The 13,430-nt window shown below is 38.8% G+C and overlaps 1 protein-coding gene across 1 annotated transcript in view; it reads right to left on the reverse strand.

The window, feature by feature from the left end:
• The window catches only part of LOC107668417 (gamma-glutamyltransferase 7-like), a gene marked incomplete at its 3' end in the record, with an annotated part of 19,965 nt that extends 10,019 nt beyond the window's left edge, over positions 1-9,946 (reverse strand). The window contains exons 1-9 of the mRNA XM_016460286.1: positions 9,776-9,946; positions 6,696-6,892; positions 6,398-6,618; positions 4,720-4,871; positions 3,073-3,187; positions 2,872-2,939; positions 1,610-1,683; positions 1,291-1,484; positions 840-927 (exon numbers count right to left, since the gene is read on the reverse strand). Coding sequence (XP_016315772.1) covers positions 840-927; positions 1,291-1,484; positions 1,610-1,683; positions 2,872-2,939; positions 3,073-3,187; positions 4,720-4,871; positions 6,398-6,618; positions 6,696-6,885 — 1,102 coding nt within the window. The remainder of the gene's footprint in view (positions 1-839; positions 928-1,290; positions 1,485-1,609; positions 1,684-2,871; positions 2,940-3,072; positions 3,188-4,719; positions 4,872-6,397; positions 6,619-6,695; positions 6,893-9,775) is intronic.
• Between the last annotated feature and the right edge of the window lie 3,484 nt (positions 9,947-13,430).

A 13,430-nucleotide genomic window follows, 5' to 3' on the forward strand; every position in this document is an offset into this window, starting at 1 on the left:
CAAAGCAAAGCAAAGCAAAGCAAAGCAAAGCAAAGCAAAGCAAAGCAAAGCAAAACAAAATAATAAAATAAACGGTAGTTTGTTTAGGGTTGCCAGACAGGACAGGAGCTTGAAACATTAATAAATAATGTGGTAATAAATAAACAGGTGTGTGTTTTTACAACGGCTTCAAATATGGATCATCCAATCAGAAGACAGAAACTGAACTACCCACTTTATGATGCTCATTTTACTATCTGCATTTCACCCAACACCCCTTATAATTTACAAGGGAAACAATAGAGCTTTATCTTAATTAATGAGTCATCACTCCAACTGCATTAGCAGAAGTAAAGCAGAAATACTCACTGTACAGAAGTCAGTGTTTACGTTGACTTATAATACACTGTATTTAGAAGAAAATGACATTTCTATAGACCCACAGAAAAGCAAACACCTGCACAGATGGATCTGTGGGCCATTATTTAAGCATTCCCTTGTGCTTTTAGTACTGAAGTACATAAAATATCAGTTACTTTAATACATTATTATGGACTGTTTTAACTTTTACTCAGTCAGTTTCCAAACAAACATCGTTACCTAAGCATGACGACTGTGTACTTTATAAAATTCTGCTGAATTCTATTCTTGTCTACCCTGTTTTGAGAAGTCGAGTAACAACAGTAATTATGCACTATCGTGAAATTGATATAGGGTAAAGCAGAAAGGTTTTTATTGCTCTGCTGTCTGGACTTTGAAGGTCAATAGACTACTGCATCTAAACTACTGCAATTCATAAAGTAATAAACTGCAGTATTTTAAACATCTATAGGTTCTGTTGAAAACTGATGTGTGTTTACCCTGGTAAAGGCTTTGCAGTGGCTTCTGTATGACACTGGTGTAGTTTTTGAAGTCGTCCTCTGTCAACACACCTCCTTTAGCTTGAACCTGGCCACAAACACACACATAATATTAATATTATCATACGATCTGTTAAATGTTGAATGATCGGTTATTAAACAGAACATAAGAAAATGGCTAAAACAGTTTAAAAATCCAATGTTTGAAAGATTTGAATGATCTGACAGGTCAGACCAGTGATGTTAAAAAAAATAAAACTATTCTAAATTGTTTTTATTAATTGAAATAAAGTTAACAAAAGTTTAAGTACTAAAATTACCAAACTAAAATAAAAATAAAGCTAACTTGAAATGTAAAAAAAGCACATGAACTTACTCAAACTAAAATGAAAAATATGAATAAATGCTCTAATAGTATATCAATAATACTAAAATAACACTGGAGACGTACCTCTGATGTAATTTCCTGAGTCAGATTCCCACTGTAGAACTCTGAGACTCCATTGGCTGCAATCCTGTCCAGAACGGCAGCTAAATCCAGGCGTTTAGTGAAGAGTCCCGCGAGTGGAGCCTGACCGTTCGGCAGGAACAGATCTCTGAATGCATCCGACACATTCTGCTCCTTCACTTCAGACAGCGCATCAGCTGCGAAAGATGGTGCCAGTTATACCAAACTGCTTAAAAGTCAACAAACAAATATTACATTTACAGTCTTACAGTGCACCAAAGAATAACATTCAGTGTAAATGACATGCGGGATGAAAGCTCACCCAGCTCATGCGTCACATTGAATCCATTCCTTGCCACATCTGCGGCCATATTGATGACATCTTTCCAGGCCATTCTAGAGGAGAGAGAAAACACTTTTCCATCAGCCATCATTAACCCTTGTGCTGTGTTGAAAATCCTTGATCTAATTTGGTGCTCCTTGTTAACAATGACCGGCCTTTTAAACCTCTCGTTATGCTATATTATAATGAAATACTGCATTCAAGATTTTTATCAACTTGTTTTCTTTCAATTATCACTGGTTTTGTATTTCTTTTTGGAACTGATTCATTGTAGGCCTCTGAGCTCATGCACCTCAGTGTGAAAAACGTTCACTCAAGTTTATTCATCTAAATAAAAACGACAGTGAGGCCTATGATCAATCAGTTCTTTAAAGAAATTGCAAAAAAAAAAAATGCTATTTGTTGTAGGCCGGTCATTTTTGAGCACTGGAGAACACCAGAAGTGAAACAAGGTGGGGGAAAGAAATCGAAATAAAAAAGCACAAAAAAATATTCAATTGTGTCATATCCTTTGTAAGCAAAGTCAGTAAGTTTTAGTCCAATGCAATAACATTAACTCACATTTTTGAGGAAAAAATCCTATCATACCCACTCAAAATTATAAAATGATAACTGATTAAAATATGGAAGGGTCTATAGGATCTTGAATTGTACCTCAGTCACAAAACCACAAGCAGAAGTTTCATTTCCAGATGTGTTCTTTTACACAAACAACTGTGCCATTATTAGTTAACACTACACGTGTGTGCATTACTGTTTTATCACTATTTTCTTGTTAATCACTGTAAAGCTGCTTTGAAACAATCTGTATTGTATAAAGCACTATATAAATAAATGTGTCTCGACTTGACAATCATTATTTTGTTTCTATGGATTTACCCACATTATAAGATGCAGTTACATTGGCGATATTTCATGGGTCCCTGTCTATTGTCAATAGTGTAGTGATGTATGAAACACAGAAGTCACTTTCAAACCAAGCAGTTTTCTGCTTTGGTCAATGTGATCAACTTAATAGAAATGACTGGATTTGACCCTTTATAAAGGTGATATGGTTTGTCAGTGCTTGGTTCCATTTCCTAATTAAACACCAACATGGATGAGGATATTAAGCAACACTGCATATTAGAACACATTTGTCAGGTTCTTAGTAAAATAAGCTGAAGTGTGAACCAGACTTTAGGCCCTAACAGTGAAATCTGTCTGCTGTGCGTGACTGCACAGCTCATCTTAAACTGTACCTTCCATAGAGCTGATGAGCTTGATGTAGTCCACTGATCAAGCCGGGAACAGCCACTAACAGACCTGACTAACAGACAGAAAGACAGACGCAGATCACTGCAGAGCAGGCGCAGTGCAGATACCGTGCTTGCATTATTAATTCGCTTTATCATATGACGCACTTCCAGACAAGATGAAAGCAGATGGAAATAAACCTTTACCCTTTGATTAACATGTAACATCATGTCCTGGTGAATCCCGGAGGGTGCCGTCTCGCGGAAGTCAACGACCCGGCTCTCATTCCTGCGGATGTCATGGACCAGCATCACGCCACCACTGAGAAGAGCGTGAGATACAGTCACTCACTGTTTCTCATTCATCACACACAAAATCAATTTCTCTAGCCCTGCACATGTGCCTTCCTGGAGTTTTTCACCAGTGAGTTTCCATGACCGTTCCAGTTATAAGTGATTTACTGGAAAAGGATGTTTTAAAAAATCCTTTAACAGAGATTTTTGGCCAGACTTTCGATATAACTTATTTAAACAATCACACCAAAAATGGACATTGTACACCTTTTCGCATTAATCTGTGAGCAAGTTTTACTCTAGACAAACACTCACAAAGAGAAATTTGAAATGTTTTACAGCAGTCAAGGTGCTGCAGCAATGTACATAATAAACCATAATCATGCAATTTTATTTAAATCATGTAAATGTATTCTAACAGACCCTAAAATAAAAGTTATAATAAGCAAAATATGGGCATCATAAACAGACCTTTTCTAAATAAAATATTTTTAAAAATTATATATTTTTTAAATAAAATATTTGAAAAAACAAAAAATCATACCTAAAGGAGTAGACTAGACAAACACTCACAAAGAAAAATATTTCAAATAAATACACATTTTGAAAAATAAAAATACATTCCCTACAATGTCCATAACTTTTGCTTATTTCTATTACTTTTCCAGCTCAAATCACAATTGATTGTGATTTCAAATTCACAAATCCTTAATATTTTCATTTTTCCATTACAGTGGAGCACTGTTTCTGCCAGTCCTTGTCTGTAATCTTTAAAGGGATATTTCACCCAAAAATGAGAGTTCTGTCATCAATTACACAACTTCCTGTCATTCCAATCCGACAAGTCTTTCGTTCATCTTCAAAACACAAATGAAGATATTTTAATCTTCAGTCCAGCAGATAACCAAAACTCTGACACTTCAAAATGTTCTTGTTCATCGAGACATGAATATGAATCAAGATTTTAAATCCAAGTCTTCTGACATAATCACTTAATATGTTGAACAGGTTTAATTTAGCCTTTTATTCACATATAAACATTGATCACATCAAATATGGTAAGTGGAAGATCAACGCTACTTGCTTGATGCACAAGAACAAACCTTATTGGTAAAGCGTGTCTGAGCTTGCATTTACCAATTTTTCATTTTTGGGTGAACCATCCTTTTAAAGGTTACCTTATAAAACAATAAGAACGAGCAACGCCTTGTTGTTTCTTCTCAATGAGCCCATAAAATCACTCGCCAGCACCTTCACCCTCTCTGTTCCTCTCTGGTGAAACGAGCTGAACCTCCACCTGAATTACTGAGAGACCATCATGTTTCAAGAAACAGCTGAAGACACTTTTAACCAATGCACACACACACACCCCGTATCTCTTCTCTTCTCTAGCTCGCTTCCTAATCTAGTTGTCTAATAAAACTGGCATTATGCAAATATTGTTGGCTCATTGATGAATTGCCTTGTTCCTCTTTTTGTAAGCGGCTTTGGATAAAAGTGTCTGCTAAATACATATATGTAAACAAAGACTGCTGTGAACCACTGAACTTGCACTCGTACCCGCCGATGCCCGAGGTGTGGGGATGGATGATGCCCAGGCAGAGCGAAGCGGCTATGGCGGCATCAACGCTGGACCCCTGTTTGCCCAAAACGTCAAAGCCCAGAGACGTGCAGCGGGCCACATCCGTCACCACCGCGGCTTGATTATACACCTGAGGACAGAAGAGACTAAAATAAGGAACAGTTCTGTCCTGTAACAGTCATCACCTGTTCCTCCGGACCATTAGGTGGCACTAGTAGCTCTACCATTTCTGTATAAAGGAAGGAATCAGTACAGTGAGAGAGAGACTCAGTTTGAACTGCACATGGTTTCTTGCTGTGCAACAAACAATCATGGTTTGAGAAACGTTTAGTTTGCTGCTCAACCGTAAGTTTGATGTTTTATTTTCACACTTTGTTGTATTTTGAAGGATCTTGGTGAAAGCTTATGAAGGTTATTTTGCAATGATTTGTATACCATGTTTGTTTGGTTTATGGACTCTGACTGGTTGTTCTCTTTTCGAGAGGATTTTTGTTTTGCCTCTTCTTGAGCTTAATTGCCGCAATACATGCTGATGCCTGCATGTTTACAACCATACTGCTGTGTGGACGCACAACTTCGGCGTTCTTTTGAGTGCATTATTGCAACTGCTCAAGGATTATACCCAAAGCGTTCCCAGCCTCCTACTTCAAGGACTTCTACACTACAGAGATCAGCTCATCATCACATAAGACCATTGACTTATCCATGCACTGCAAACATTGACCTGAACTGGTTTGGCTAATCTACAGCGTATGAGACATTCCACACTCAAGCCTTTGCACATTTCCATCGTTTCATTACTTTAGTTATTTTTTTGTATGTCAGCCCCTGTGCAAGTTTGTTTGTTTGTTTGTGCTTTGTACATTGTTGACTGTAAATATTGAGTGAAAAATACACATTTGGAAAACGATATTTATACTGTTTTGGGTCTTTATGCATTTACCTCAGAACGTACACCCTAGAACCAATTAGACCCTTTGCAAAGAAACTGGTCCCCCCTTTGTCTGGTATAGCAATCCCAGTTTTGAATAGCTGGTACAGTTATAGTCCTATTGGGAAAAAATATCTATCAAAAAAATCTATTGGAATTTTCCCCTTATTTTCACCTATTTTATCTTCCACCCTCCAAAATGCGTAAGTAGTACTCAATAGCCAGGTTTTCATCCAAAGCTGCAAACTTGTGCGCAAAATTGAAATATCACAAACACTTGCGAATAACCACAGTTTCCATCCAACGAGTCAAAGAGAACAAAATCGTCACTTTTCTGATAAACTGCCACCTAAATATCACTAAGAAAAGTAGGAGAACCCAATGAATACAATAATTTTGTAATATAATGAACTACTTGTGCCTGAGAGCGAGCAAATGAAACGCAATAAATGCTGTCATTGATTTCGGAGGTGGATGCTGCTGTTTGGGGAAAGCAGTCGTAGTTCTGGGAGGCAATTCTACAGAAATACTTTGACGACAGACTTTGTTCGGAATGACCATAACAATGTTTCAGATGCTGTGCAACGAGATCCATCCCATCATGCAAAGTCACATGACTTTTTTTTTGATGCGCATGGAGGAATTTGCTAAATGTGTTTCCATCTCCCATTATTTGCATGAACCCTTTTTCGCACAAGTCGAAATTTTGTAGTACTTAACAGCACCTGCGGGTCTCCAAAGTAGATCTGCATTATGAGGGCCACGGTGACCCCCGTGGCGAAGGTCAGGCAGGCGGTGATGATGACGGTCAGCCCGTCACGTGTGCAGGCACAATCCTGTGCCAGCGGGTCTCTGCTGGTCTCTCTCAGTGGAGAGACGTCCCGACTGGCCGAGGCAGAGGAGGGCAGCCGCTGCAGTCGGGCCGACTTCAGGAACAGATCAGGGTCTACACACAGAGACAGGACAGAATTTAGGCCACTGTGTGGACACTACACCAGACGGCACTATGATCAAACGCATTACCTGTGTCCTGCTCACTGAGGAATTTATCATCATCTCTGCATGATTTGAGAGTGTTGTCGGCTGAAACATCATCTTCTGGTAGTCTAGGGAAGCTGGTGATGCTCATGTAGTCCACAGGTGAGTACGCAGTGCTCAGAGCTGCATCCTTCTCCACCACCGTCACTCCCGTATCGGCTGCCGGAGTGTACATGATTTACCTGAAATCACCAACTGGAATTCAGAGCAATTCATTAAGCTGGAAAATCATAGCACTGTTAGTGCTGCAGGGACGAGGTATGTTTGTAGGCCGAAATCCGTAAACGAGTTGCATTTTAGCACTTCCGGTTCCATTGTCCTTAAAGGGCACCAATTATGCCACTTTTTACAAGATGTAATATAAGGCCACGTTCACACTGTCAGTTTTTGGGATTGACAACCGCATTTACTTACAGGTGTGAGTCTCGAAGTGTCCCGTTCACACAGCAGCTTACAGCAGCGTCTTGAATACTGTCTGTATGAACGTGCAACGGGAGTCAAGCCCGTATTCCTTAATGTTGTTTTTTTTTTTTTTTTTTTAAATCAAGACTGAAAAAGTTGCGGGAAACTTAATGGTGGTGATTTTGAAGTCATGTTACTGTGGCATAGTTCATTTATAACCTACGTCTAACTTTTTGTTTCTGGTTGTTGCATTTAGATTTCAAAATTCATAAATGCTGATTATCTTGAAAATAACATGTAGCCTAAGAGAGCTCATTTTCCACAATCCAAAAATAAACCAATGGAAAAATCCTGTTGGGTTTTTGCCAAGGGACCCAGGGTGATTTGAACTTTTGAGTTGGCCTTACAAAAATATGCCATAAATGGAGCACTCTGTTGAAAAGAAATAGAGTACAGGGCTAAAGCCTGTCTCATGCTGTCCACTTTTTTTCTATGCCCCATGATGCTTTGTGCAAATTATGGGAGTAACTTCCGTTCATGCTGTAAACAATCAGCAACAGGTTCACTCTATGAATGCAATAAGCATTTTCAAAAACTGGGTACAATGAGGGGACATTAAATGTGTAAACGCATTAACAAATTACTTTCAGCATACCATGAATAACTCCTAAAGATCCTCCTTCTGTCCACAGCAATATTACGGACGTGTTAAATGTTCGAACATAATTACGAATGTAATTCGTAACAATTAGATTTTACAGCATCCGTGTGAAAACAAACCTGGAAAGAGAGGTGAGGATTTGGGGAGAAAAAAATGAAAGATCCTTAGTGCATTCCAGGGAATTATTCATGGTTTATATTGTAAATTAAATCGGGAAAGCAGACCACAAATGCACAGTAGCCTGTGTTTTTTTTTTTTTTTTTCTTCATCTACTTACAGTGGAATACAAAGGAAACATGAAACACTCAGTGGTAGAGCATTGCGTTAGCAGCGCAAAAGGTCGTGGGTTCGATTCCCAGGGAGCACGCATACTGGTAAAAAATGTATAGCCTGAATGCACTGTAAGTTGCTTTGGATAAAAGCATCTGCTAAATGCATAAATTATTAAATTACTCAATATTAAATTATTAATATCACGTCACATTAATTTACCAAACCTAACGTTATTCTCCTGACTTCTGAAAATAGAAAATGAATGGAAATTTACAGCCCATTCAGTCAAAATGACGGACAAGGATTATTTGTAGCACAATCTTTTCCTCTGAAGTGATTTGTTGCAGTCTTTTTGAGTGGAACTTCCCCAAACTGGAAGTGCCTCCCATAATTTAAAGCACAGTAGGCTCGTTAGGAAAAAGGTGGATAGAACGGGGATCTCCAACCCTGCTCCTGAAGACCTACTGCAGAGTTCAGTTCCAACACACCTGTCTGTAATTAGAGATTAGCTGCTTGATGCGTGTTTAATTGGGGTTGAAGCTGAAATCTGCAGGACCGTAGCTCTCCAGGACCCCTGCTAAAGAACATGGTTACATTCAGTGTTGCCAATTTGGCGACTATTCTCATCTCCATCTGTATACAGTGGTTCTCAAACCTGTTCCTGGAGTCGCCCGACAGCTGATTATGAACGTCTCCTTTCTCTCACTCATACATTTCAGGACTCGGAGTCTCTACTAATGAGCGGATGAGCAGTCCTGCTCCAGGGGAAGCCAGAGTTGAGCTCTGGCCCAACACACCTGCCTGGAAGTTTCTAGTTACCCTGAAGACTTTGATTAGCTGATTCAGGTGTGTTTGACTGGACCTGGCTGAATTATGACACTATTGCCTTCTGTAGAGCTGCTTTACAGCCAAATTAATTTTGTAATTAATGAATATTGACACTGTTAGTGAACAATGAAAATTAACTCGAGCTGAATAATGTCACTATTCTGAAACTGTCGTTTCATGGATTTGCTGCATGATTATTATTATTATTGCTAATTCCTGTTTATTACTATATGAAGCTGCTTTGAAACCATCTGTATTGTATTGGAGAGTTTTATCTGGGATGTACAGGATTTTCTGTGCTGTGTTTCGACCTATTAGCTACTTTTATTTGCCTTCGTTTGACTGCATGTTTATATATGCGTATTCACTGGTAGCTGACACGCAATCTCTACCTAAAATAATTTAACACCGCATTTTGCTTCTCGTCTTGTAGCTATCAGTCATACAGCTTTTATGACCATATTGACCACATTGCATTTTCAAAAATGTCACATCACAGGACCGTTTTAAACAAACTAAGAGCTGTGAAAAAATGGTTGCCTGTAAGACCTAAAATATATATAATGCATTATATTTGAACCTAAAATCTTTAAAAATAAACATAAAAAAAGTTTTTGCATTTGCATTTTGTAAACTTCCTCTTTTAGCATAACTATAATGACTACTGACATTGCACCCTGCACTGAATTAACACTTCAACATCACTATCTAATACAAAACTCATCAGAAATCACAATTCATCACTTCCAGAGTAACATTATAAATCAAGGCCTCCAAATCTTCTATTCACTGACAGCAATGAAGGCCTGGTGCATGCTGGTTTATCGAAAGCATCGTCGGCCTATAAGGCGATATAGAGGAAAAACATCGACAGTCTGTCATGTAAAACACTCCGTCATACCATATAAAGCAGGATGCGCGTGTGAAAAGCGGATGAGTTCCCCTTCAAAATATCACTGTAGTGTTACAGAATAATCCGTGTCGAGAGCACGGATGAGGAGTACATACACGCGTTATCTGTAAAGATCACAATTAAAATAAACCAGAGATGCGCGTTAAACGGCACGCTCAACGCGACGTCGGTGAATGCCCATCCATCCGTGATCCGCAGATCAGAGCCGTGTGCTGTAAACGCTGTACACACAGCAGTTGGTTCACGCCGTCGGTGTTTTTGCACGGATACAGAGCAGAGAACCTGAAGAAGGATCAGCTGACATCTTCAACGCAACGTCAAAGACGCAGGTGTGCGGGCGTTAATTCACGCATGACGCGTTTTACGTCTAAAATAGCAAGCACACGGGTCTTGAGGTGTTTTCATTTGTTTCATTTTTTAACTACGTAGTATTTTTTTATCTTCCACCCCGCTTTAAAACGCGACGCTACTGCCAAAGACGCCCGTCTGATGCTTTGGTTTACACCAGCACAATAGCAATAATGTTTTAAATCCAGCGTTTTCATCATACTTACAGGTTAAATACGCTGTCCAGCTCTTTTGTCACATATTAGGCTACTCCAGGTGACTTTCTGCATTCATTCCTTGATGAATGAATCAAACACTGCGCATGCGTGCTAAGAGTGAAGAGAATCGGATCCTGCCGAGCAGGTTCCTCAACTCTGTGTAAGTACGTCAAACACTCCGTGTTTCTCAGAAATATGTCAGTGTAATTAAGTTTACAGTGTAGCTAACCCTTATTTTTAAGTAGCAGCACAAACAAAACAGTAGCCTACTGATAGTGTCAGGTTTTGCATTCATTCTATAAGAAACATGTTGTCAGGTGTATTTTTTTTTTACCATATTTATTCATTTTTATTTTTACATATATAAGCTATTTTATGTTTTACAGTCATGTTTACATCTAACATTCATTGTAGGCATTATTTCAAGTCGTGTGCATGAAGACAGAAGCACGCAGGTAAATAATGAGCCCAGATTGCAGTTGCATCCTGAGTGTTTATTGTTATTGTCTGGTACCTGCATTTCTGCATGGATGCTGGAAACCCATCGTAGTATTTTGCATAGGTCTCTGATGCCCATGTCATGTGGATGAAACAGTCGGCACATCATGAAAACCATGCAGAGTATTGAAAGGCACAATCACCATAGATCTCATGTACACCAATCATTTTTAATACTCTATTTGTACTTCGTTACTAAGGTGAACATCTCTTCTAATAACAACATGAGGAAAAAATACAGGCATATTTATTTTTGTAGTCTTTTCTCATTTCATGTTTTCAGTCAACCCTTCCTTAAATCACAAATAACTATCGCTTCCACTACGGATATCATTCTAGTCCCACAAATTAAATGAATCATATTGAACACACACACACACACACACACACACACACAGAAAAACAACACAATTGCCCAGTTGTTGCGCTGAACAGCAGTGGTGGATCTGTTCAGAGGGCAGAGATCACTGAATGTACGTTCATTATGCGATATTGCCGTGTCCACTTCATCCAACATGTAGAAACAATGCAAATAGAAGACGACCTTCAAGTGGACGATGTTAAGGACCCTTGTACGGCTACAGGGCTTTGGATGTTCCCAGATACACCACTGACATTCGTACTGCACTCTCTGTGGAGTCAATATAATGTAGAAACAGTCCATTTCAAATGAAAACAAAGAAATAAAAGCATATTTAGATTTACATTATAGTTACATTATTTTGTTAATAGATAGCTTTAGATAGCCTACTACAATAATAGTTTTACAGATTTTGGCAGGTGATAGGAAAGACTACAAGAAGAACTCTTAAAATGATTCAACACTAAACTGACAGAAGAAATAAAAGAAAATTGCATGTAAAAGCAAATCCTCTTAATGCAAAACAACTCAATGGTGGTACTGACAACATGGCAAACGTTGGTTCCTATCATAAAATACCCAGGAAGAATGTGTACTCAAGTTTTTGGAGCAACATATGGTTAAATGATACCATGAAAACAGGAAGGTGATGTTTCAAAATGAAAATAACGCAAACACTGAACTGTAAATAGTTTGCAATTACATACATTTGAATGCAACTAATTGTTTACCTCTTAAGGTAGCTTTTTTCCCCCAACTCATGCATGTTGGCATCTCATTCACCATTGCAAACGAAAACAGCATACTGCTAAATACCAGGATTCTCCATAAAACGTAAGACAGTGCAAACTTCTCAAAGTCTCAAAAAATGTACAAACAGTCATATAATGATATACTTTAGTTACGTGACATGACATGTGGCCAAGTATGGTGACCCATACTCGGAATTTATCCCATCCAAAGTGCACAAACACAGCAGTGAACACACACACAGAGCAGTGGGCAGCCATTTCTGCTGCGGCGCACGGGGAGCAGTTGGGGTTTCGGTGCCTTGCTCAAGGGCACCTCAGTCGTGGTATTGAAGGTGGGAGAGAGCGTTGTACATTCACTCCCCCCACCTACAATCCCTGCTGGTACGAGACTCGAACCCGCAACCTTTGGGTTACGAGTCCGACTCTCTAACCATTAGGCCACGACTTCCCTTTAAGCACCATTGTTAGTCTATTCATTACTGAATAGACATATAAGATACACAACGTGGTGGATGCATTTCCTGTAAATGTGCCGAGAGTATTCACTGACTATCAAGGAAGAGCACATTTTAGGATTCAACGTATGCGTTAGTGTGAGTGCATGTGTGCTGGGTCCGTCAAAAGAGAGAGACGCTGACCCAGCAACCTCTGACAGACATCAGAATACAATGAAGATGTAAAGCACAATCGTATAATCGATATTTAAGAGGTATGATGAAATGCAAATAATGACATCTTCTGAAAAACGGATGTTTTGAGAAACAGAGAAATGGTCATGGGAAATGTTTTCGTTCTTTGTCTCTGTGGTCACAGTGATTTCACACAAAAGCATTAAGTGCTGGACAGGGGAACTTTCGAGCTACACTGAAAGCTTTGCAATGGACAAGCATATGATTTTTTTTTTTTTGTGGAGCATCAGGTCAATCTCACAAAAACTTGACAAATTGCATCCCAAAATCAAAAGTAACTATATTTTGCAGATTATGCAGCCATCTTGACAATTTTTTGTGAAATTCACCAAACAGTAATCCTCCATGAAGCAAATAAAGAGTCACAATCGATACTATCCTGCACATTCTATAAGCAATTATATCCATAGTCTACGGCAACCTCTCCTCAGCTCTATAAGTTGATCTGTAAAGACTTTGCACATTGCCCCGATACTCCTGCGATCGCTTCCTATTAGATCAGATGTTGACAGGGGGCTATCATGTCAGCTTTAGCTTCATGTCACATTTTAGGGAAATGCTAAACAGCTATATCCCTAAAAGATCATTGAAAAATAATAATGAATCTTCTTAGTAATATGTTGTTGTTGTTATACGAGTACTATCCATGATGGACCCTCTGTCAGTTTACCTGAAGGCTCTGTTTCAAAATCTAGTGAGCTAGATACCTTAAGAAGCTGCCTCAAGAGACATGAAATAAAACAGATGTCAATAGAGTTTGATGGTAACATGTTGCTAAGCTGTTTTCTATACTTTTTG

The sequence above is a fragment of the Sinocyclocheilus anshuiensis genome, unplaced genomic scaffold (assembly GCF_001515605.1).
Source record: "Sinocyclocheilus anshuiensis isolate Anshui unplaced genomic scaffold, SAMN03320099.WGS_v1.1 scaffold8090, whole genome shotgun sequence".
In the NCBI taxonomy this organism is placed as follows: domain Eukaryota; kingdom Metazoa; phylum Chordata; class Actinopteri; order Cypriniformes; family Cyprinidae; genus Sinocyclocheilus; species Sinocyclocheilus anshuiensis.